The sequence below is a fragment of the Epinephelus moara genome, chromosome 5, assembly GCF_006386435.1.
Source record: "Epinephelus moara isolate mb chromosome 5, YSFRI_EMoa_1.0, whole genome shotgun sequence".
NCBI classification, from domain to species: Eukaryota; Metazoa; Chordata; class Actinopteri; order Perciformes; family Serranidae; genus Epinephelus; species Epinephelus moara.
Genome location: NC_065510.1, coordinates 42,978,350 through 43,003,122, shown reverse-complemented (window position 1 = coordinate 43,003,122; position 24,773 = coordinate 42,978,350). Strand labels below are relative to the sequence as shown.

The following is a 24,773-nucleotide window of genomic DNA, read 5'->3' as shown; positions in this document are numbered from 1 at the left end:
GAAGCGGTTGTAGCACAGCCTGTTGTTGGACTACTTTACTTTCACGTTTTCAAAAAGGGAGGCTACTCGGGTACATGGATGGTAAGTTGTAGGAAAGCTGTTCCACAGGCCCCCTCTCTTGGCCGCTTTGATGTGCTGCTGCTGAGCTTTGAAGTTGAGAAATGCGGGCTATGTTTCTTGTTTGTGGGCGAGAAATACGGTGAGATAGATAAGAAGCTTATGTGTGTGTGTGTGTGTGTGTGTGTGTGTGTGTGTGTGTGTGTGTGTTTGTGTGTGCGCGCGCGCTTGTGAATGTGTAGCCCAGATAAAAACCGAATATTTGTCGGGTGGTGCGTCTTCTAGCTGAGAAAAAAGTGGGATGTATTCTTCAATCGCGCCCCTCCACCTCCTCTTTTACCTCCTCCAGATTTTGACACCCCCAGTGATCTACATAGGGACTCAGCCTGCCTACTTTGAGGTCAGTTGTTGAATGGGACAGGGTACATCAAACTACAGCGCTTGTTTTGCAGCGAGATAGGACACATGTGGCACGGCACAGGCTTTAAATAGTCCGTCATCGCTTTTTGTGCTGGATTACTGCTTGGAGAGTTTTGGACTGTATGAGGCTCTACCATACATGGAATAATAGTTGAACTTTTTAACGGGTTTTACTCCGGTTGGATCCTCTTTGCGATGGTATGTTGTTTTACGCACGTTTGTTCAGCATTCATCCGCAGGATTTTAGGATCAGTGATGTTATGCTGCAGAGTTACACTGTCTGTTGAGACAGTGTGAATTATTATGTAGCGTTTGTAACACTTTGTGTCGTTTTAGCTGCGCATCGTTTGAGGTAACAAATCTCTTTGGATCTGGTACTGAGGCGCCGATTAAAATCACTGAACTTCTGAATTACGCTACTCCAAATCTATTGAGTCGTTCTGTCGTGTTGATAGTTGAGACACATCACCGGGGTTGAATAATGTCTCGTTATAGCATGCTGAGGCGATTGATCGCTCACAGTCACGCGTGAGCGACTGGCTTTTCCCGCGGGGCTTTTTACCCCACGTACATTACAACGTTTAAGGTCATTGTGGAGCAGATCCGATGCATTTCCACTTGCTTGTACATTTCTGGGATGGTGAGGACAAGCGTGGGCTCCGGGTGGAAAAGAGTGTGTGTGTGTGTGTGTGTGTGTGTGTGTGTGTGTGTGTGTGTGTGTGTGTGTACGATGCAGACAGGGGTAGGGTACGGTCGTCCGAAACAGATTGGGAATTAATTGGAGTTGAAGCCTGTGACATGGACTCGTTAGGAAAACACGTGTAAGCCACAGTTGTGAGAATACGGTTTTGGTGAAGACTGAGGCTGTGTGAGATGATTACTCTTGTAAAATGTTTTTTGATGTGACAGATCAATGCACGTTGAGAATGTAGGCTGCAGTTGATCTCTCATTTAGATTATAAATAGATAAATGAAACGAAACGAGCCTTTCATATTTCCTTTCTCTGTGAACCCAGCGAGGGTTTTTGAAAGGGACTGTTTACTTGATGTCTTTCTTTGAAGTTCAGCAGGATCTGGCTTTGATTAGATCAATACTTTGTGTTTCAGAGTGAAGAGGAGCTGAGAAGCTCCCCCGCTGCTTTTAGAGAGTGAGGCGGATTAGGCTGGAGCTCAGTGGAGGCACAACGGCACTCTCACACGGCAACCGGAGCTGGAGCCATGAGCAGGGCGCTTACGGAGCACATCAGCAGTAGCTTCCGAGAAGATGCTCCTCGTCCTCCGGTACCGGGGGAGGAGGGAGAGGCGTCATGCTACAACCCCAGCAGATCTGCCAAAATGAGAGCCCAAAGTAAGGTTAAAGATACCCCCGCCGCCGCCGCACCTCCCGGCTCCACACCGCGGAGGAACGAGGATGGACTCGGGGAGCCAGAGGGCAGCGCGTCACCGGACTCGCCTCTAGTCCGGTGGACAAAGTCTCTGCATTTTCTCCTGGGCGACCAAGACGGCGCTCACCTCTTTAGGACCTTTTTGGAGCGGGAGAATTGCGTGGACACTTTGGACTTTTGGTTCGCCTGCAACGGCTTCAGGCAAATGGACTTAAAGGATACCAAAACGTTGCGAGTTGCCAAAGTTATTTTCAAGCGGTACATCGAGAACAATAGCATCGTAGCCAAGCAGCTGAAACCCGCCACCAAGATCTTCATAAGGGATAGTATTAAGAAACAACAAATAGACTCTGCCATGTTTGACCAGGCACAGACGGAAATTCAGTCCAACATGGAAGAGAATGCATACCAGATGTTTTTGACCTCTGACATATACCTCGAATACGTGCGCACCGGCTGCGAAAACGCGGCGTACATGAACCACGGCAGCCTCGGGAGCCTCAAGCTGATGTGTGGATACCTTCCTCCTCTCATGGAGGAAGAGGAGTGGAGTTGTAATGACCTGAAGGCAAAAACGTTAGGGTCTGTGGTCGGACTCTCTGCGAAAACCCTGAGGGCTACTGCTACCATCCGGACAGCAGCTGAAGTGCTGGAGAATAGTTGCAGGTAAGAGCATTGCTCACTTGCATGCATGCCTGTGTTGTTACATCTTATAATGCATGGTATTGTTTTTATTACTGCAAACTCTCCTTGTAATCACCATTCCTTCATTAGTTAAACTCCAGTGAATATGTGGCAATTGGCAGTTATTTCACAAATGCCTAAGAGAGAGATAAAGACACTTGATCAAAGAGTCTCAGAGGAACATGCCTGTATATTTGTGCCCTCCTGCCTTGCAGTTAGTCAAGGGGTTGGAGGGGCGGAGTGGGTACAAAACATCAATGGATCTGAGCCTTCCTTTTAAGTAAATGGTGTCTTGCAGGCAGCCCTCTGCTGGCTTGCTCAAGTTTCCTGTGCTTTGAAACCCTTCCTTCAGTTCAGGCACAAATTCAGACACCAAGCCTCATGTCTGTTACAGCTACATAAAATAGTATGATGCTATTGTGAAGTTATGCTGTATTTTTCATTTTTTCTACTCTAAGCCATATATTGATTATAAACTGTCACTAAATCTCCATAAACCAAAGAAATGCTCTTACAAAGTTAAGATAACTTTAGCAGTCAGTCTTATTCCAAGCAGAGACATTGTTCTGTTGGTCAGAGATGAAAGCAGAAGTGTTTGTGGAAAGCATTTGGGCTTTTATCTTAAGAGCCGTCCCACACGTTGTCCAACAGCTGAAATCTTTCCAAGCCAGGAACATTTTCAAAAGCGGGATTTTATGCATGAGCACCAAAGAGTACCTAAAATGTTTTTTTCACTCTAGTACTGTACTCTGTCCTCACATCTGGACGCAATTGTTGCTTAGAGGTTGGACAGTGTCTTACTATTTGGGATTGGTTTAAAAAAAGTGCAATTTATAGATAAGCCATACTATCACACTCAAGTTAACTAAACTTTAAGTGTGACTAACAATTAAAAAAATGCCCATGTTGAGTAAGTAACCGATGAGCCCAAGGTTTTTTGACATGTGGCCATCTCCTGGTTTCCTGGTGTGATCCCCTGCATTCTTGTTTTTCACTAAAAGAAAATGGGAGGGAGAGAGCCCCCTCTTTCTCCCTTCCGTCAGCCGCGCTCTCCCCCTGCCCCTCATCATCTCTGTAGGTCAACCAATTTCCATCTCAAACATGTGGAACTAATTTTGCCACTGCACAGATTCGTTTTTCCCCTCTTTTTTTTGAGAAACCTCAGATACTCGACTCCAAAGTGATAGATAAACTCAACAACAAAACATCCTCAGCTTAGTTCCGCGGCTTCAACCACCAATCCCACTTTGCCATAGATTGAGTGTGTGTCTCAGTGTTTTACTTCCTCTTTCTTTTTCTATCCAGCACTTTCATCTCTCCCTTTTTGAAAAAAAAACAAAAAAAAAACTGTCTGACAGAGACTAAGCATGCTTTGGAGAGAGACAGGGAGAGACAAGAGGAGAGGAAGGGGGGAAGACAGGAAGGAGGGGGGGATCATGAAAGAAAGAAAAGAGATGGAGAAAGAGAGCGGGGGGTGCAGAGAGCCCAGCTGTGCTAAATACCTGACTCTTTGCGCGGACCTTCCAAAGGTCAGGTTTGTGCTTGGGGCCTACGGCTTTAGTCATGCTGGGGTTCTCCTCTCAGCACTCCCGGCAGAAGGCATTCTCATAAAGAAAGGGGCCCTCCTTCCCCCTTTCCCTCTCTCTCTCTCTCTAAAGCCCAAGTTCCCCCTTCCTCTTCTTCCCTCCCTCTTCCTTGTCCACCCCCTTCACTACTGAAACAGGAATGCAACACAGCAGGAGAGAGTAGAAAGACAGAGAGAGACTTTAGAAAGAAAAGCAGGGGAGAATGGGTAAAGGAGGGGCCCTAGACTGGATGATAGAGAGGGAGAAAGATAAAAGTGGGAGAGCATGGAGGTAAAAAAACTCCAAGGAAAGAGAGACTGGAGTGTCAGAGTGGAAAAGTGCAGGAATATGGGCCTGGCCTAGACAAAAGGGTGTGAAGATAGCAGAAAAGAGAAAAGGAAGGGAAATGTGGTTTGTTTATTCACACAGAAAGGCTGCTCACTTCAAGCACTCCAACCATCACCCCATCACCCCCCACTCCCAATCACACAACCCCTGTATGATAGGGAAGGCTGACATAAAGGAGAGTTGAAATAAAAGACAACCCATACATCCATCTCTAATGCTGTCACATTCCTTTGGCCTCAGAGTCTTATGAGGGTGACTCCAATTACAGAAATCTAAAGAAAAATCCAACAACACAAACTCAAACACATCACATTTGGTTTTAAAATTTGATACAATTTTTCAGGGAAGGAAACACAGAGCATGGAAACTCTCACATCTCTCCACTGTCAAGAGGGACATCACATTAAAATATGGCATTTTTTCCCTTTCTCTATCTTTGCAGGTCCCACCGTCGAGGAGACCCTGCCAGCCCCTACTTTGTCAACTCTGGCTACATTTTTGCCCCTGCCACCAGTGCCAATGACAGCGAGATCTCCAGCGATGCCACAACAGATGATTCCATGTCCATGACAGACAGTAGCGTGTAAGTGGTTTTAGTTTTTATCTATCAAAAATTTCATTGATCAGTTTCATTTTAACCCAGATGATGTAGCAACTTCAAAAGGCTAATTTCCATTACCAAAGCTCTGTGAATTTGATTGTTTCCAAGTTATCTAAATATGCCTGGACCAGGGTTCAGTCAATACCTTTCCAGGAAAAAGTCTAGGGGTGTGAAGGAAAATATTTGGCCCTGTAGTCCAACAGATTCAATTTTTCTCAAGGCCAGGGGACTACACTGTTGTGAAATAATGGTCCATAATGTATTATAATTATCCTCCATGATTGACTCCAGGTAATTCTATTAATGTGTAGTTGTGACTTTGGCCTCCAGGGAGATAACTCTGGGAAAGTCATTATGTCTGAGGACCTTTTGAAGTTTATTCTGATGCGTTGCAGGCTGGAGAGAAGGGTGAAAAAAATGAGTATGTCTTGATGTGGGTGGGGGCATTGCCTGATTTTCCTCAAAGTTGAAATGTATCCATCCCACCCACCCTTCTGCCACAACAGACTTGTTTTTTTCATATTATCTAATCGCTTTTTCCCTTTGAAGAGCTGGAGGAGAGGGGGAGGGAAATGGCCATTCGGGCCTCAAGACAAACTCATTGAAAAATGTTGGCACTAAATGAAAGGAGGCTTACTCACATGGTGGGTCGGTTTCCTGCCACTGGCCTCTGCAGCGTGCTGAGATCATGTGTCTTTGAGGCTTTCTCAGGGGTTACTCATTTCTAGACCTTGGGACAAGGCATGAGGAACTCCCCCTGGCCAGACTAGGGCACCCCTGAAAAATCACCTCACCCACCCAACCCTCCACAGCTTCTGTCCTCCACCCTCCAGAGCCAATAGCAGGAGTGGTTAGGCTCAAAGTGCAAGGGAGTGAGAAAATAAAGTGCATGGAGTATAAAGGGCTTAACTGAATCGCTTTCAGCCTATTGTTAGGTGAGGGGAGCTTAGGGGGATAAGAGGGTGGCTGGCTGCTTTGAAAATGACTTGCACAACTGAATAGGAGATCCCCATAAAGTAAGGGCCCATGAAACCATAAAAGAGTCCACGGCTGTTTTCTCTACCCCAACCTGGACAAAGCACCCGGCTGTCACATGGTTCCCCAGGGTGTAGACAATTTGGATTGATAAAAACATAGTTTGTGATAGAGAGGTTGCCAGCTTTGTGTGGGAATAGTGATTTGCCACTAAGTTTTGGGTTCTTGTTAGCACGCAAGTACCTCTGGGCTGTTGAGTTTTACTTTTTAAGAGCTTCCTGTGTTTCTTCCTGCACCTTGAGGGACGATGGCTTGTAGTCTCAGGGGTACAGTTTGTGAAGCATTGATTTTGGTAGTAGGCCCTTACTTACAAGAAGCTTGCTGCAACAAGGGTGATATCGGCAGCTTGGCTCCATTATCTGATTCTTCTTGACAATGTCACCTTGAAATATGACTTGCAGACATTGTTTAGGGAATTAGAAAAAATAGATTCATTGTTGAACAGCGTCATGTGTCAAAGTCATATACTTGTAATAGTTTTCACCAAGGTCTTTGACACAGCGATTTCTCCTGTTCTTCTCATCTCTCTGCACCCCTAACTGATTTTAATAAAAACACAGCTTCTTCCTCTCTCATTGGAGGGAACAATTTGATTAGTGTGTCCTTTTACAGTGGTTAAAAGGCACACTGCAAATTTGAATCTCATTTCCCAGATAAAGAACAAGACGAGGAGGATTTGGGGGGGGGGGGGGGATTTTTTTTCTCTTTTTGCTTATATCTTATTTATGGATTTACTTGGACGCTGGGGAATGCTGCTGCACCAACTTCAAACATTACCTTATCTTACAAACCAGCCTTTTGATGTTGCTGAGATCAGAGGCTCACAGCACAGCGCTTGCCAAACGAAGATGGCAGCGGGTGCATATGTGCTTGAGTGTGAGATTTCAAAGAGGCAGCAGAAAAAGTAGCGTTTGGGCTAGGTCAGACACTTCTGAGCAGCCAAAACGGCCAAGATAATTGGCCCAGCTTAAGTGGCAGCTGACTGGAAAAGCTAGCAGACACAGAATGAAAAATGGAGAATACGATTCCCAGAACAAATGCTTAATTGTCCGGAGACTACTGGTATTCCTAGCTCCATCTTTATTTTCATATTAATATATCAGAGCTACAAAGCCAGCAGCACTTAAGCAGCGCTTGCTCGCTGTAGTTGTAGTTTCCGACTGAAAGCAGCTACTGAGGTTAGTGCTAATTCGTCTGCTTTTCAAACAACCGCTGTCAAAGTTGACAAGGACTGATGTAATCTTATCGGCAGGGCTCTTCTTTTGAAGCTCACAGTGGGGTGTTTAGCATATCTCTATCATTGTCCTGGTGTGTTTTGTTATGTGTGTTTTTGTTGCCTTGGCTTCAAGGGCTCCCCGGCCTTTTGATTTAGCTGTAATGTGCCTAGTGGGTGGTTACTGGGTGGTGTTGTGTCGGTCACTTGAATGATAAACTGCCTGCTAAGGGCTCCTTCTCCACAAAGATTGGCCAATGGAGCTAATGTACCAACAGTTGATGTGGAGGTATTGTGACCTGCATGATGAGTTGCCATAAATGATGAAAAATAGCATCAACTAGCTAGTTGATTATAATAGACAAAATGACCAAATGTAAATGTGGGTAATCTAAGTGGTCCTTTTTTTTTTTTTTTACCAAATGTAAACATGTAATATCTTTGTTTTTTTACAGAGATGGAATCCCTCCGTATAAGCTGGGCACTAAGAAGCAACTCCAGCGAGAGATACATCGCAGTGTCAAGATCAATGGCCAGATAACGCTACCCCACTTTCCTGTAAGTCCTACTTTCTTAAGTTATACTTCCTGTCACTGTTTCCTTTTTTTGTAATCTGCTAAACTCAAACTTTTACACGCTGACAGACAACTGGGTCCTGATTCCCTCGAGGAGTTGCGCTTTATTTTATTTTTTAGTTTTTTTCAGAGCTTGTGTTGTGACAGAATTCTATATTTCATTCCCTGGCTCATTTTCATATAAAAGTCAGGGTAAATGAAAGGCAGGATTTGCATACCACTTCACTTCTTCTGCTGTTTCAAGTCCCCACCCCCCCACCCCCTTTCCCAGTAGTTTCTGTAGGGCTGTAAATATAAATTTGTGTTGTCATCTTTGTATTCCGTCTCAGTAACTAACTGTAGTATGTCACAAAGCGTCATAGCTGTATGCATGCATCAATAATAGCTTTGTTATAGCATCGGATATAGACATTGCAACTAGGCTAATGGTAATGATTAAATTGAACTGGCTAAACGATTACAAAAACTTACGTTTGGATCCCAGCAGATGAACAGGAAACACATCACTATGCAGTTCTGCTTTTGTCTCCTCCCTATTTGGGTCATATGGTGTATGTGCTTTGAATTTTAGATTTTGTTGACCTGCTGACGTTGTTGTGAGAAGGTTCAAGGAACTGGGTTAGAACAGATTGACACAGGTTAGGAGGTTGGTCTGTTTGAGGCAAGAAAAGAAATTCTTTTGTCTTGATATCCAAACAGGTATGTGTATGTGGAAGAGTTGTGTGTTGTGTGCATGCAATTGACAGTGTTGTCTGTTCCACCTTTTTTCTCTCTCTTCCTCTCTGTCTTTTCTCTCTCTCTCAATCTCTCTCTCTCTTTTCCTTTCCCACTTGCACTCCTTTAATGTCTCCCTCCTGATTTGGAGATGGCTCTGTCTCCCATGATGCACCAGCCCCAGGCAGCGGGGGCCCCGTGCAGGGCTGGCGCTCCTTTGCCAGCAGCTCTGCTTGCCTTTCTTCTTCTTCCCTTCATCGTGTCTACAAAGAGATGAGAGGAACAACAAAAAAAGAGTCAAAATCAAGAAAGCCAGTGTGCCAAATAACAAAAAAGTAAGAAAGGGAGAGAGAGAAGCCGGTGCATATAGTTAAAGAAAAAGGAGGATAATGTGACTAGAGTACCTCTGAGCTGCCCTGCATGCAGCCGGGAAATAAATTACTACTTCCCCTCAGATCTTCCCAGTATTTGACTCCTCTATCCTCTCCCTCCCTCTTTTCCCTCTTTCTCTGTCTTGCTCTCTCTCTGCCACCATTGCCACTTCCCTAACGCACATCTCAATCCTCTTCCTCTTTTTTCATGCTGTTAATTTTGTCCCCCTCTCCCTTTTTTCTTCCCCTCTCCTCTCCTCACTCTCTCTTCTCTGTCGATATCTGGCTTTTATTCGGAGATTTAAAGCTGCGTGTCCCTCCCACCCCTAGTGTGCGTTTGATGTTTGACAAGGGCCCTTTGAAGTGTGCTGACTTCAGAGGCTGCCTAGCTGATGGCTTGGTCGGGCTACAGAGGGTGCAGGCAGGGGGCCTCCCCTCCGAGCGAGACCAACTGCTACCCCGCCATCACTACCCCCTTTTCTCCCCCTCACCCAGAAGCCTGGCACTGCCAAGGGCACTGGGCATAAGAAGATCTAGGGAGGGATGGGCGGTGGAGAAGGTTCAGGTTAGCTGGAGGGCAAGGGCATCTGGATTAGGCTTTTTGGAATAGTAGCAGGCTTTTTGGAACAAGACAGGATTAGGGCAAGGGCAGTGGATTAATGCAACATATTGCATCTGTCAGAAACACTCCGCAGTTACACTCAAACACACTTACTAAAATGTCCTCTCCTCTGTGTTGTTTACCCTGCAGAGGACACATCGGCTGCCTAAGGAGATGACCCCTGTTGAGCCCTCAGCCTTTGCTGCCCAGCTTATATCCCGGCTAGAGAAGCTGAAGCGAGAGCAGGACACCATGAGCTCATTGGAGGAGAGGCTGCAGCAGATCCAGGAGGTAACAAATGCAAACGAACCTGCGCTAAACAGTCTGAAACCTGCACTGACAATAGGCATGGCTGCCACTTAGAATTTCAAACCTGTATCCAAGTTAACTCAGGACGATGGTTCCATATTGCACCACAAAAGATTCACTGCCAGCTTCAGCATCTTGAAGAACAGGGAAAAGACCAAGGGATTTGAAAGTCTGTTTTGGTTTAGCTCCTTCTTCCCTTTTCCTCTCTGTCCTCCACTACTTCATCTGGAGGAACTTTCAAACTTATGTTTCTAGACACACTTGAAGCTCCTTCAAATAGTTAGCACTTAGCTACTCTCCAGTGGCACGTTTGCTGAGTATGTGTAGTGCCAGTCTCTTTGTGAAGCACAGGCACACTCTGCATTATAGATGAAGCGCACCCAAAGCCTGTTAGTGAAGATAACAGTGCGGCAAAAAGGAAACTCAAATCAAGTTATCCAGGCGTTTGCTCTCCCTGACTTCAGAGGATGATAGATATAAGTTGGTGTAAGTTGAGACATAAATTCCTCTGCTTGGTGCCTTTGACTGTGACTGTGTATGAATGTTTAGTCAGTTTCCTTAACTTTTTTTTTTTTTTTTTTACTCTTTATCCAGGAGGAGGAACGGGAGGAGAGTGGTGACCTTACCAGCAGCACCTCTCTTCATCACCCCCTGCTCCCCTCTGGCAGCCAATGCGAGGAAGACCCTCAGGCTATCCTGGACGAGCACTTGTCCCGTGTCCTGAAGACACCTGGCTGCCAGTCACCGGGTGTGGTTAGACACTCGCCGCGATCGCGATCCCCAGATAGGACAGGTGCTATGGTTTCCTCAGGCCACGGGCCCTTCTTTGGTGCTTATCCTGGGGCCACCAAAGTTCTGATGACAGGCAGGCAGTCCACAAAGCACATCCACCACCACTACATTCACCATCACCATGCTGCGCCCAAGACCAAGGAGCAGATTGAGGCTGAAGCGGCTCAGCGCGTGCAGTGCCTCTGCCCTCCAGGGGGCGCCAATTATTCTGACTTCACCCATGCGTGAGTGTAACTGAGCTGTGTTGAAACTAGCTGCCAGTCAGCTTCATACCTTGTATTTCCTCAGTTTGTCCAGTGGTAAAGCTGCTCTTTCTGGCCCTAACTTGCCTCTCTGTCTACCTTCAGTCGCTGCAGCACTTTGTCCAGACGACCAGTCAAGAGCACAGATGAGGGCGTGTCTTCCCCGCACCTTCCCCTAGACGCCACCGACCGCTCTCAGAATGTTTGGCAGTGGATCCTAGAGAGTGAGAGGCAGGGCAAGCACAAGCCACACAGGTAAGTGTTTGTCAGGAATTGATTCAGCATTTGTTGTATCACACGACGCAAGTGTCTCGAGACCCCAGCTCATGCTGTATATTGACTATTATCATTCTAACAGCACTCAAGGCCTAAAGAAGTCCAACCCGCTTGACTCCAAGACTCTACCTGGTCGGACCCACTCCTCTTGGGGCGGAGGCGGCATTGGCAGCGGGGCTCACCTCCGTGGCCACCACCCAGGCCACCCGTTCATCCAGGACCCAGCGATGCCACCCCTGCCCCCACCCAACACCCTAGCACAGCTAGAGGAGGCCTGTCGCAGACTAGAAGAGGTCTCCAAGCCACCAAAACAAAGGTAGGACACACATTTAGTGTTACACTTAGAACCAACATTTGCCAATCATACATATTCCCAATTTTCCACATCTCATTGACCATGTTAGAATATATTGTAAGTGGTGTCCAGTGGTTTCTCTTCATATTGATGTGATTATTAATTACTTATTGATCTCTGTGATTTTAACAGGCATTCAACAACAGCCAGCAGCCTTCAGAGAGACAGGAGCCATCCAGCAGCTGCCTTCCCCACTGGAGGCAGTCCGCTAGCCAGCCCTGGACTCCAAGCAGACGAGTACGGGTGTCTTCTTTTACTGCACTGCTCTGGAATCTGTGACACAGTCCTGTCTTTGTTTCTATAGCTCAGCTTTTCTTCATTTCTTTCCCAATTGCTTTCTAGTTTCCCAGATTTAATTTCTCATATACTTAGACACTTTTTCAAGCGTTCTCTCTCTCTCCCCAAGCTTCCTCAGATTTTCTTGCTCTTTCCTTCAAAGAGAGATGTTGTGAGTCAGCATAGCTCTGTCTTTGAACTCCTCTTCTCTCGCTTTTTAATCATTTAAGATTAAACGTGCTTTAATACGGAATCCTAACTACCCACCCGTCTCCCAACACACACACTCACCACTGGAACCCAACAAAGATGTGTTAAGTAGCCTCTGGTAACTCAAATGCATAGGCCCCCTTCATACATTTATTGTTGAATGGGTTGGGTGTTTGATGTTAAGTTACAGCCACCTGACTGTGAGGCCTCTTTTAGATTTAATTGGTTGACCCTTTGGGTGAGCCAGCTGTCTGTTGGCATGCTTAACTAATTTTACTCCAAAAATTCTTTGTCTGCATACAACAATCTGACTCCTTTTCCTACATGCACAGCTGTTTAAAAAACTGTTTTCATTTTATACTTTCAGGTCTAAGGAGCTAGTGGTCACCTACTTCTTCTGTGGTGAGGAGATTCCTTATCGCAGCATGATGAAGACCCACTGCCTCACCCTCGGACACTTCAAGGAACAGCTCAGCAAGAAAGGCAACTACCGGTAAATATGAACCACTGACAACAGCACACAAATCACAGCATGCTAGCATGCACTCAGATGTTTGTTCACACCTGTTTGGATGGGTTTGGCGCTGTAGCTGGGTTAGTTATCTGTGTATGTATGTGCATTTGTTATTGTGTTTGTATGTCTGCTGAGTGGGAGTGTGAAATACTGGAGCCCGATAGTTGAAAAGACTGGGCTGATCCACTGTATTCAGAGCTTACAGAGAGAGCGGGGAGGAGGAGGGGGGGTCTGGAGCGAATTTTTTCCCACATCTGGTACTGATTTCCATGGTAAGGCAGCCTTAATAGATATGGCTTTGAAGACTGGGCCATTTTATTTTGTGCACAAAGACCATTCCGAGGCCTTCAAATTCCTCCTCCACACTATTGCATCAGGCATTAAAATCAAATGCCGCAAGCACCTTCTTCTGTTAATGACTGATAGCAGTTAACACAGCAAAAACACCTCCTGCCAGTGTCAGATGATGACGGGGAATTCCTAAACACTGTAAAGACTTACTAAGTAATTTAAAATATGTTAGTATGAGGACATTTTAATCAGTGAAGTCCAGACTTGCTTTATCAAGTAACTGTTCTAGTTCTGCGTAGGACGTATCCTATTGAAAACACAAAGCCTTGCATGCCCATGACATCAACATTAGGTTACAACCACATCTGCTTGTTAGGCAAGAGAGTAGGCCTGCAAACAAGTCATTGCACCCCTGCTATCCCATAACTCTTGAGCGAGCGAATGAGAAGGGGGAGGTGGGGATAAGCGTCTGGCTTCAATGGCAGCAGAATGTGTGGAGTTGGTTAATTTGGACATGGCAGCGGTACAGTGGAGAACAGTACGCCGCAGATCTGCCAGACGATATTGGCGCCAGATGTTGCGAAGAGAGAAAAATCCTGCCACATAAAACATGTTCCAATAGAAAGACTTTTTCTGTCTCTCTGAAACAAAGCAATGACTTTGAATTATTTGTGAGTGAAAATATAGCATTTTCCTCTGGGAAAAAAAAAAAAAAAATCCAGCCGATTTTATTATTTGGTTTCTACTAATGAAGATGAAAAGGCTAAATCCTGCCCAGCAAAGCTTAGACAGCAGAGGAGAACTTTGCTGAAATATCATATCATGAAACAAGGCCATCATTCCTCTGTCACGTCGCTGCACACTTGACGATTAAGTCTTGCAGCTGTGGTAACACAACCTCCTCCTTCATTTATGTGTAATTACAATCAGCATGGCAAATAAAACTCTGTGTGTACGTTTTTGTACGCCCGTCCTTACATGTGTTGTTTGAATGACTCTAAGCTGAGCCATTGCTCATAAAACAGCTTTTTTTTCTCCTCCCTTTTTTCTTCTTTTTTTTTTTTTTGGTATTCTGTATGCAGGCACACATGGGCAAAATGAGGCATTTTTCCATTACAAAGCTTATCATTAAATCCCCTCCCGCTGATCTTTTGCTGGGTTTAAAGTAGAGAGGAGAAATCATTAGGAGCTCCAGGAGACGTCACAGTCACCGGGACCAAGCTAACCCTGGGAGTTATCTCTGCTTGAGAGACAAAGAAGAGTGGGCTAGCTTAGTGACCTGTGACCTCAAGGAGACTGAGCGGTCGCCCCCTCCACCTCCCCTCCCCTCCCAGGGTAAAGCCCCTCAGGCTCGGCCCATATCCAACCTATCACACCCACTCACTGAGCCAGGGAAGGCCCGCGCGCCACTTCCCCCTACTTTCTTCCCTTCCTGTTCCCCCTTTTTCCTCTGTTCTCCGCTGGTGATCGGAAAGCTGCCCGAAGTGTGTGTATTTCTGCGATGGCAAGTAAGAGAGAAACACAGGGCATGTGCAAGGAGTAGAGTGTGCTCCTGCAGTCACAGGCAGACTCTCAGGCACCTGAAATGCCAGCCTGTGTGACAGAAAGGCCCTTCATTTGACAGCCAGCCCAATTAGAAGTCATGGAGTCACAGAGAGGGAGGGGGCACTGCTGAAGAGAGAGGGGGGGAGGGGGCTTAAGACAGCCTCAAATTAACCCTTCAACTTTAATAAGACCTTGCAGGACAGATTGGCATCTGAAGAATGGCCAGCAGTGGATAAGGAGACAAACACACATGGATGAACACACACACAAACAGGCTGTTTCTAGCAGCTTGAATTATCACAGGGAGTGTTTAAACGGAGGGTTCAGCTCTGTTTGTGCAGCGGTGTGATGTGGAGTCAGGCTCTGCCTTTGAAGTGTGCAGGGATGGCATTGAAGGCTATGACTAAGTTGTTTTGAGCAGGATCCATTTCTGGCTCTCAGAGTGTGTGTGTTTGTGTTTGATTTGGACTAAAGGGAGTTGTGCGTGAGCATGTATATGGAAGTAGTCGTGTAGGTGCCTCAAAGCGGTTTAAAACATGATGAAATGTATCAGATGCACTCCTGCTGCCACTCTGTCAGTTTTCGTTTGAGTTCAATTTTTTTTTTTTTTTTTTTTCCACGTACACCTACGCTCAACATTTTCTAATCACTGACCTCTCTCTTTGTTTGTCCCCCACAGGTACTACTTCAAGAAAGCCAGTGATGAGTTCGAGTGTGGTGCTGTGTTCGAGGAGGTATGGGAGGATGCCTCTGTGTTACCCATGTATGAGGGCAAGGTCCTGGGCAAGGTGGAGAGGATGGACTAAAAGCCACTTTGTTGCCAACCAACCGACGCCCTTTCTCGCCCAACCAAAAGCTAAACTGTCCCGAAATAATTTGAGCAAGAGACTCTTTGTAATTAACAACAAAAAACTCTGGACTCTTTTTTCTATTTCTTAATATTAAGCTAAACAGAGTTAATATATCCAGCACAAGAGGAGTGATCGAAGGAAGACGAGCCAATGAAGTATGCCGAACCCAGAGGAGGTGCCGCCCCTCCCTGACTTTATCAACCAATCAGCCTTAGACCTTAACACAAGGGAACGACAAGAGAGACTTTAAAAGACCAATACAAGGATCATGATGATGATTGGAGGCCAGTGGGGGGGAGACCCCGCCTCTTCTTGAATATAACCACTGAAGATGTAGATGACTGTTTTGTTGTGATGTGATGAGAGACTGATTGTGCGTTCACGCCGGCTTCCCAGCCGAGTGCAACGGACTATCAGGCGCTGAAGACACAGCGCCACCAACCTGCTCTTACACTCCAACATCGTTACAAAAACATCTGTACATGTGCATATACATACATGCATATATGTATATATACATGTATTATATATATAGATGCTTTTTGTCATGAGTTGAAAGTTTTTATTAAGTATTTATTGAAAAAAACAACCCAATCTTTTCCCCATCTCCCTTCCTAAGTCCTCTTAAACCTGTGTCCCTCCCCTTCCCTATATCCAGCCAATGGGCAAGCTGCTTTGAATGTTGGGAAAATACTGTGGTGATATTGTTTAGTGTTTGTTTGTTTTTACTTTACACAAAGGATGTGACACTAGCCTAGCACCTCCCATAGCCTTGTAGCCCCGTCTGATCCAAACTAACAACTTTTGCGGCGGTCGTGTCTGAGGCGCACTCCCTCCTCTATTCTAATGGTCAATCCTAGTCTTATATGCTGCTGATAGTTTGTAACCCCTTTTTTTTCTCTCAGTCCGGCAACAGAGCTCAATCTTTTTTGTTGTGCCTTTGTTTATAAACCAGGCATTGCACGAGGTGGGGAGGGGGGTCGAAAACAGTCGCAAATACACACAGAGAGGAGACCTGGAGCACAAGCTGTACCATCTAATAATGGCAGTGTTTACAGCCCGCACACCAAAATAACTTGTGCTAACAAGAACAAGTTTGGGTCACTGAGAACGACTTCTTGAGGAAGTCAGCTAGCATGTCAAAACACACACACACACACACACACACACACAAAAAGAAAAAAAAAAAGTGAAGAATTATGGCTCCAATATCCTTTGAATGTCGTTACAGTAACATCGTATATAGCAGAGCTCCTGTATACATTGTAATTATGCATTCTGAAGTATGGATACTGACATATGTGATGCACAGATAAAGTACACACACACATAAACACACACACTCAGTATCGCTGGTGTTTAATGAGTACAGCACCTGTGCCTACATGGATGCCATACCATGTGCTACCCTGTTTCAGGGTTTTAATATATATCCCTTGGTTTTCAGAAGGGTTTTATGTTGAAAAGATATTTTTATGCTTTTAATAATATCCTATAATCATGTTTTGTTTTGTTTTGTTTTGACACCACGGCCTTTTATTGTTTTGTTTCATTCTATCTAAACTGTAAATTATACAATATATAAAGAGTTTCATTTAAAGATTTACATGGACCTATAATTATTGTAATTATTGAGAGCTGTAGCCTTTATTAAAGTTTTATATTTTTCAAATGAAAGCTGATGTATGTGAATTTTCTTCTGACATGATTGTCCAGAATATCACGTTACTCATTTCCACAGGACTTCTAATGTCACAGGGTGTCTGCAGGTCCTTAAAAAGTCTTACATTCAATATGATAAATATTAGGCCTTAAAAGTCAGAGTCTTATATTATCTCTTTGTCAAAATGAGTCAAGCTTTTCTGCACATTTAAATCTTTATACCTACCATTGAACCTAAGACTGTATTTTACTTCATACTTGCATTTACCTGTTGGCCAAGTGTAAATTAACCTGACTCACTCTAATAACCATATTACTACATAAAACCTGCCTCTGCACAGACCCACACATACACTACTTACCTTTATACCTACCTGCAGTGCTTGAATAAGAAAAACATGATTTGTCCAAAATGTAGTTAAATTTGGTTACAGCTTATCTTTAAAAGGTCTTAAAAACAGTATTAAGTATCTGATATGTGTGGACACCCTGTGTAATCATGGTATCTTTTTATATCACAACCTGCACAACAAACTCTCAAGTAAAAGAGAAGGTGTTTTTTTTTGACAGTTATTTCAAAGGAACAGAAGTGGACTAAAGCAGTGGTTCTTGAATGGTCCAGCCACAGCATGCAGATCTCTCCTTAGTGATTAGTTCAAGGTCCACACAGCAGAATCCATTAAGCATCATTCTTGCAATCCAGCTAGTTTGCTGCCTCTGTCTCAAGTAGCTGTCCGTTAGTCACTGGGTATTATCCATATAGCATACTTTTTCTTTTTACTTTTAGTAGGTGCTGCAGCTGCCCTTAATAATACGTACTGTTGAATGCAGTATACACACAATCGGAACATACTACTGTCTCACAACGTTTCGCCCTGAACTTTGACCCTCTTTCTTTTATATCCATTACCATGGATATAAAACAAAATGCCATTCACCGAGTTCGCCAAAGACAGAGATCGACCTGGAGAGCTCCAGTGTTGGTATTTTGCAATAAGTAATAACTGCATACATTGTAGATCCTAACATATTATATTCACAATTGTAAAATTACAGAGGCTATACAGTTGTCTGTCATCGTTATTTAATATTTAAGCCCTTTTGTTTTTGGTTTATGATTATTTAATTCCACTAAACAGTTAACATTCCTATTGCTACTAACTGAGTGGTCATCAGTCACCTCACCTGAATAGGCTGTCATGACTTCTGACACAGTCAATGTGACATATCTGTCGCTGCAAAAGACTGTAGGCCAGAATAGCCAGAGAAGCGCATGGCCTTGCATATTGCAAAATCCGACCAAATGGAATAGAACATCCTGGTATTTTTGGCATACTGTATTTGACAGTTTATGTATTGGGACACGCTAAAGCTTTTCTTGCATACTATATAGTATGGGTATTAGAACACAGAGACTAATTTTACAGCAGGAAATGGAACTTCAAAATAAAAGCTCTGTGCTGGAAATTTACTGTAGCTTAAAATAAAGTGTGTTTTTTACAAACTTGACATATCCTCAAGTCACACCCATTCAGCATGGATCCGTGACTCACTTTTGGACCACGACCCACCAGTTGGAAACCAATAGACTACAGTGTTTCGTCCATTCAAAGGAACTTAGAAAGCTGAAGCTGGTCAGGGACACCTGGTAATATCTAAACATTCGTGCAAATCTAGAAAAGCAAAAATCGCGGATTCAGCACCTAAAATATTTAAGCAGTCAAGTGTTAAACAACAAGCTTCAGACTCCTCAGGGAAGGAATTGTAACACTCCTGATATGAATCTGATCTGTGATCTTGCATGTAATCCCCTCTCCTGAAATACTATTTGTAAACAAATGTACTGCTAGTTAAAACCCACTAAAACATCAGCATCAGCTCTACTTTCAGAAATGTATGCCTTTAACTAAATGATAAAAAATATTGGATAGTGGAAATTACACTTCACACGATGCTATAGTGAAATGATATATACTGAAAATGACAGAATTTGCTAAGTAGGACAGCTCTATGGAACCTGTTGTTAAATACTTGTAAGAATTAATCTTGACAGTTACCTGCCTTCTGTATAACCTTCATGTCTTTCTCAGTAATGAAAAACATAAAATGTTGTTGTAGTTGCCACCACTGAAGAGGTACAGTAGTACTGTGATCACATCACAATGCAGAGTGAAGGTGGAGAGGTGAACCTTCATTTAAACCAAATGGTTAATTAAATTCTTGTAGCCGCATCATACAGTTAGGAGTGGACTGAGCTAGACTGAGAACCTGAACATGTCTGTGCTGGAAAAATAGTTCATGAATGTAAGCTGTTAATTCACTGCGTAAACAGAAATCACTAAAAGCTTGTAACCTTTTGATGTGTTACAGCCTCTCAGTGGTTAAATGTGCACGTTCTGTATTCAGTACTGTATTCAACACTTAAATGGGAGACATTAGACATGGAAATGGGGGCATGGGCTAATTGGTCCTATTAAAGAGCAATGAGGACCAGCGCTACTCTCTGACAGTCAACACAAACATTAATGAAGCACCCTGCATCCCCTATCAGAGGGCCTAGCCATGTTTGCCTCAATTATCTGGCTTTATTTCAGCAGTGGGTGGGTGGGGGGGGTGGGGGGGGGGGGGGGGGGGGATAATTCAGTAGCGGAGAGTGTGTGCTGTTTGCTGCGTGCAGACTCACTCACTTGTACAGCTCAATTCAAATTGTTGACATAAAAAGAGACTTGCAATTGGCAAAAAGCAGAGGTAGCCACGTAACAAAGATAACAACAGTCATTACTGACAAGCTTTCACTTCCCACAAAATGATTTTCTCATTTCTTTCTCCCCTGGTAGCTGTTCCTGGCAATATGGCAAAAAAAGGAAGAAAAACAGACAAGCCGCAAATGCTTGTCACATCTATGAGATACTGTAGGTTTTTCTCTCTCTTAAAGCACATACACATTCCTCTTTTACCTTAAAAATAATTTTACTGCAGCCATCCCTGAACAGTTTGTATTTTTAACACCACAAATAGCAGATTAATTTCCCAGACTCTTTTCATCAAAGGCGCCGTGTGGTGAAACTTCAACACATGATCAATGCATTACATACTCCTCAAACCTTAAAATCAATTCCTCCATGCTTTTAGCTTCACAATGAGGAGAGTTTAATCAGGCTGAACCAGCTAGTTTCTGTTGAACTGTCTGGAACAGGGCAGGTGTAACCCTCCACCCTACTACCCCCACCCTCTCGCTTCTCCAAAACTCTATTTTTACAGCCTCTTGGGGCTCTGGCTTTGAAGGGAAACCTATCCAGGAAAATTGCTTGCATTTTTCCCCACTGAAGCGTTGATAGATGGACATTGACTGTCGCATTCCCTCTTTTGCACATCAGGAGCTGGGAGCTTGCCCCCTACCCCACCCCCACCCCCCGCTATCTTCTCTCAGCCTTTCTGTAGCATTCCAGTCCTAATAGGTGCTTTGTTGAAGTGTAATGCAGGTTATACACAGGTTCTGAAGTTCCTGCTTTCACAGAAACATGACTTTTGACTTTTTCAACTTAAATTTTAATTTGAAGTATATGATTCTTTCACAGTGTCTTGAACACTTCTGTGGTGTAACTTTGATTTCATCGGAATCTTTTCTTTCTCCATACACCCCATATGTCCCATACGCTGCTACCCTCATCCCTGTCTGTTCTCCAAACAGTGGCATTCATTTCTCCTTGCATTGTGGTAATTGGCATAGCATGGTTGGGGCTATTGTAAACATGGCTGTGTGAGACTGGTATAAAGAGGCACCAGTCACTCCCCAGGCTAAGCTAGTGTGCGAGGCAGGCAGGGGCTGCTTCCTATTGTGCTGGTGAAGCCTTTGTAGATTTGCAGTGGGCCCCTTTTTAATCGCCTTCTCATACACCGCTTGCCTACTCGCTTTGCATATTTAATTGCCAGGTAAAATCATTTTGTCGACAATCCGTTTAATTATTTGATTGTACAGTAACCGTAAAGAGTGAGCGAAGGGAAGAGGAAGGGATAAAGGGGATAGAGAGAAGGAGAGAGACAGAGAGAGAGAGAGCAGCAGGCGGCAGAGAAAGAAAGAGGTCTGTTGCCAGAATAGACATCAAAGCTGTGCCTTGATGTTGATGTTGAATGGGCATTAATGGTTTCTGAAGGCAAGAGATTGCACAGAAAAAAAGAAAGAGAGAAAAGAAAAAAATAAACCCTCCTTTTTCTCTGACAATCCCGCCAGCAATCTCAGTAAATGCATAAACATTGGAACCCAGTGCCAGATAGAGGGGTTGAACAGAGAGAAAGAAAGTGAGAGCAAGAGACGCAAGTTGGATTGTTCACTTTCATTTCCTGTAATGACTGAAGGGCGAGTAACAAAGAGGAGATGGGTCAAATGGCCTTATTGGAGGCTGGCAGTGATTAGGAGGCTATCGCCATGTTAAACATTTAGGTTAAAAGAGCAGACGATTCAAATCAATGCCTGTTAACTCATCTGAATTCACAAGGACATCACAGAACAATACATCAGCTTGTGTGTCATCACAACCAAAACTATTAGCATGTCCCGGCTTTGAAACACCTTTTTTTATGCAGGAAATCCTTTGAGGGAGCACTGAGCAGAATTTGAACTTCTTTTGATTCAAATATTGGATAGAGGCCCATTGAGGTTACGTTGTATACTAAATGCAATCAGTTATTCAAAGCATAAGCAAAGTCCAAGCCTGATTTCACTCATAGCGTCCAATAATGCTTAGTCAAATGATACAAACATGAGATAGTGTTTAAATGAATCAGGTGACTCAATTCAGATGTCTAATTAAGATGGTTTGACAGGTGTATAGGTGTAAGTATACACCTGAATTCAGTGAGTTTTGGTGGACAGACTCTCAAGCTGTAAACAAAAGGGACCTTTTATAAAGTTCATTGCAAACTTGTTAGCAAATAGTTGGGTAACGTTGCCTATTCACTCATTCAGCCGACACAGAGCAACAGTAGCATTCATTTGGAACTGTGTTTCTGGCCTCCTGATGAATGTAAGTCCAATATTTACTCTCCTTTAACCCCTGTTTCGGTCTCCACCAATTCCTCAGGGGAATTTCTGGTTCTTAAGCTGCTTAATGCTCCACTACTTTCACCAGCTGGCTGTAATACCTAGTTCACACTACACAACTTTAGCCCTGATTTTCCACTTGCCAACAGTTTTTGGAGTTTCCTGACAAAAGCCCGAGATCAGAAGTAAATAGGTGTTAGCTCGATGCTTGCAAATCTGTGCTTAATATTATATGTGAACTGTTCAAAGACATGAGTTGTGGCTCACTGATACATTGCAGACATTGAGGACAGAGACAAGGACTGACGCCCTATTTCCACCAGATGCGTGTTGGTTGCGTCTGCGCTCCGGCACGGCAGCGGAGCCGATACGTTTCAATTCTAGTCAATGTGTGTGTTTCCACCGGCTGCGGCTGTGCTGCGTTCGGGCTCCGTCTCAGCTCCGGCACTCCGGAGCCCTCCGGAACAGATACGCAGGACTTCTATTTTTGCCGGACGCCGGAGTACAACGCAGCAATTTAGCACAGAGCAGATCGTGCGGGGCAGGAAGTCGTGCACAGAAACAAAATAAAACATCCGGTTAATTTCAAAATAAAATACACAGCGTTCATGGCAGATCATATTTCCCTGCACTACACCTTGAAAACGTCATAATGGGCAGAGGCAGGCCTGAAGTCAGCAGGTCAGAGGTTTTCAGATGTCATTTCACCACGTTGACACCATGGACGAGGAGATATTAATCATGGCAGTGCACCAAGATGTCTTCCGGCGGAGCTGCACTGCTCCGCACAGCAAATGCAGCCGGTGGGTATTGACGGACGACGGAGCATGCAGCGGCTAACCAGCGCTGCCGTTCCGCAATGGACACGCATCCAGTGGAAATCCGGCGTGAGCGCTGCAGTCCTGTCCAAGGTGTGTGTGTGTGTGTGTCTGAGAGTGAAAGAGAGAGAGTGACAGAGGGGGGAGAGAGGGTGGAAGGTGGACTATTGCACACAGTGTTTCTGTGAGTTATTTGATTGTACTTAATTGGAATGCTGCTTTTTCTGAGTCGATCCATGTATTACATGACACAACCCACTCATTGGAGATTCCTTCTGATGAAAGATCTTGTCGTGTGTGACCCACTAACTGTACGTTCAAACCAGCTTCCAAAACTGCGTAAGTCATTCATTTTCAATGAGAACCCAGTGACTTGGGTGACCTGGTCATCAGCCGCGTGTCTTGGGCGACCAAAGTGACTGGAGCAGTCTGGAGGGGAGGTAAAACTCGTTTAACTTTATGGTAATGAGCTCTGACGTGCTTCGATGAAGCGGGTCCAAGAGAACAAGCCATGTAACTTTGGTTCCTATAGCACACTTGTTCCGTCAATGGATATTGAGAAGTTTATTACTTGCGTTCACACCGACTCAATCCTTTATAATGTGTCGCTGTTCAGTTACAGAGACCAAAATGAGGCCAAAAAAGAATGAGGCTTGGGACCACGTCAAGGAGGTAGTTGGTTGGTCTAGTGAGTTTTAAAGTGTGTAATGGTAGTAATAGAGGAGAGAATGTTGCAAGGTAGCATGCAAGTCTTCCTTGCTTGGTTTGAATGGGATGACATATGTTTTCTGTTTTCATTGACCAAACATAACTTTCTGTCACTTTGAGTGACAGGCTGTCCACTGATAGTGTCTCAGCTTCTCAGTCAGATTCACCCCTCACTCCTCCACAGCACCAGCCTCTCACCCAAATATGGTTACTTCTGGCTCCAAAAAAACAAGATGGCGACAGCTGAAATGCCGAACTCAGGGCTTCAAAACAGGAGTCCACAAACCAATGGGTAATGTCAATGTAGCTACGTCCATGATTTTTACATCTTACAAAGTTGCAAAACATAAAGCTGTGTACTGTGAACAGTACAGGGCCCTGATAAGTGAAAGTTGTGTAGTGTCAGTTTAGCTTAAGTCGGAAGTTGCCCATCTGCTGTTAGGTGCTGGGCAGGTGTACAGTTGATTTGTCTGGATTTTCCACTGAAAACGGCTGCCTAACGCATTAATCACGAATACATTATTTTAAAATCATTTAAAATCACATTAATGACGTGCTGCTATTTTGCTTCTTAAAGGCACCCTTACTTGTAGACAAGCTGTGGCAGCAGCTACCTGCTTCCGGTGCCGTAGCATTGTTCAGACCTCTCATTGTTCCGACCTCTCATTAGTCCGACATCCTGTTGTTCCGATATGTGATTATACTAGGCTATACTGTATTTGTGTACCATAGAGGATCAGCAATGCAACAAAAGTAGGCTACTGGTCGAGATACAAGTGTCATAGAGAGGAGAGAATGAAACACCATAACCTCCTGTTATTAACTCTGGGGTCTGGGTTGTGTGGGGAGCTTTCCACGGTGCTGAACCGGGCGTATTTCTGCCTTGATGGTGCGCCGCGACCGGCTCTGGGTCAGCTGGGAAAGGCTTGAGGCGAAGCAGGCTCACGGCTTATGTGTTTGCCACTTTCTTTTTCATTTTAACCCACACCATGATCTTTTCCTGACCCTAACCAAGTGGTTTTTGTGCCTAAACCTAACCAGACCTTAACCACAGGGCATCATGATGATTTCGGAACAATGGGACTTCGGAACAATGGGTTTAATATGGTCGGAACAATGGGATGTCGGACCAAGGGGCTGTCGGACCAATGGGCAGACCCCCCTGCTTCCTGCTGCTGCAAATAAGACACCACTACACTTTTGAATGGCTCATTTCACTTTGAAGAACCCCCAGATGGCTCAGTTGACAAGTCAAATGTAATATACACCTTGTGTCAAATGCATCACCAAAGCAGGCAAAGCACTATTTAAGAG

At 44.4% G+C, this 24,773-nt stretch overlaps 1 protein-coding gene across 1 annotated transcript; it reads left to right on the top strand.

The window, feature by feature from the left end:
- The first annotated feature begins 466 nt into the window (after nucleotides 1-466).
- Nucleotides 467-16,900, top strand: LOC126390115 (axin-2-like). The gene is made up of 11 exons (XM_050044256.1): nucleotides 467-675; nucleotides 1,585-2,528; nucleotides 4,902-5,042; nucleotides 7,764-7,866; nucleotides 9,720-9,860; nucleotides 10,473-10,894; nucleotides 11,018-11,167; nucleotides 11,271-11,504; nucleotides 11,676-11,780; nucleotides 12,397-12,522; nucleotides 15,059-16,900. The coding sequence occupies exons 2-11, from the start codon at nucleotides 1,696-1,698 to the stop codon at nucleotides 15,183-15,185; spliced, it is 2,382 nt and encodes a 793-aa protein (XP_049900213.1). The 5' UTR covers nucleotides 467-675; nucleotides 1,585-1,695; the 3' UTR covers nucleotides 15,186-16,900.
- Nucleotides 16,901-24,773: the final 7,873 nt, after the last annotated feature.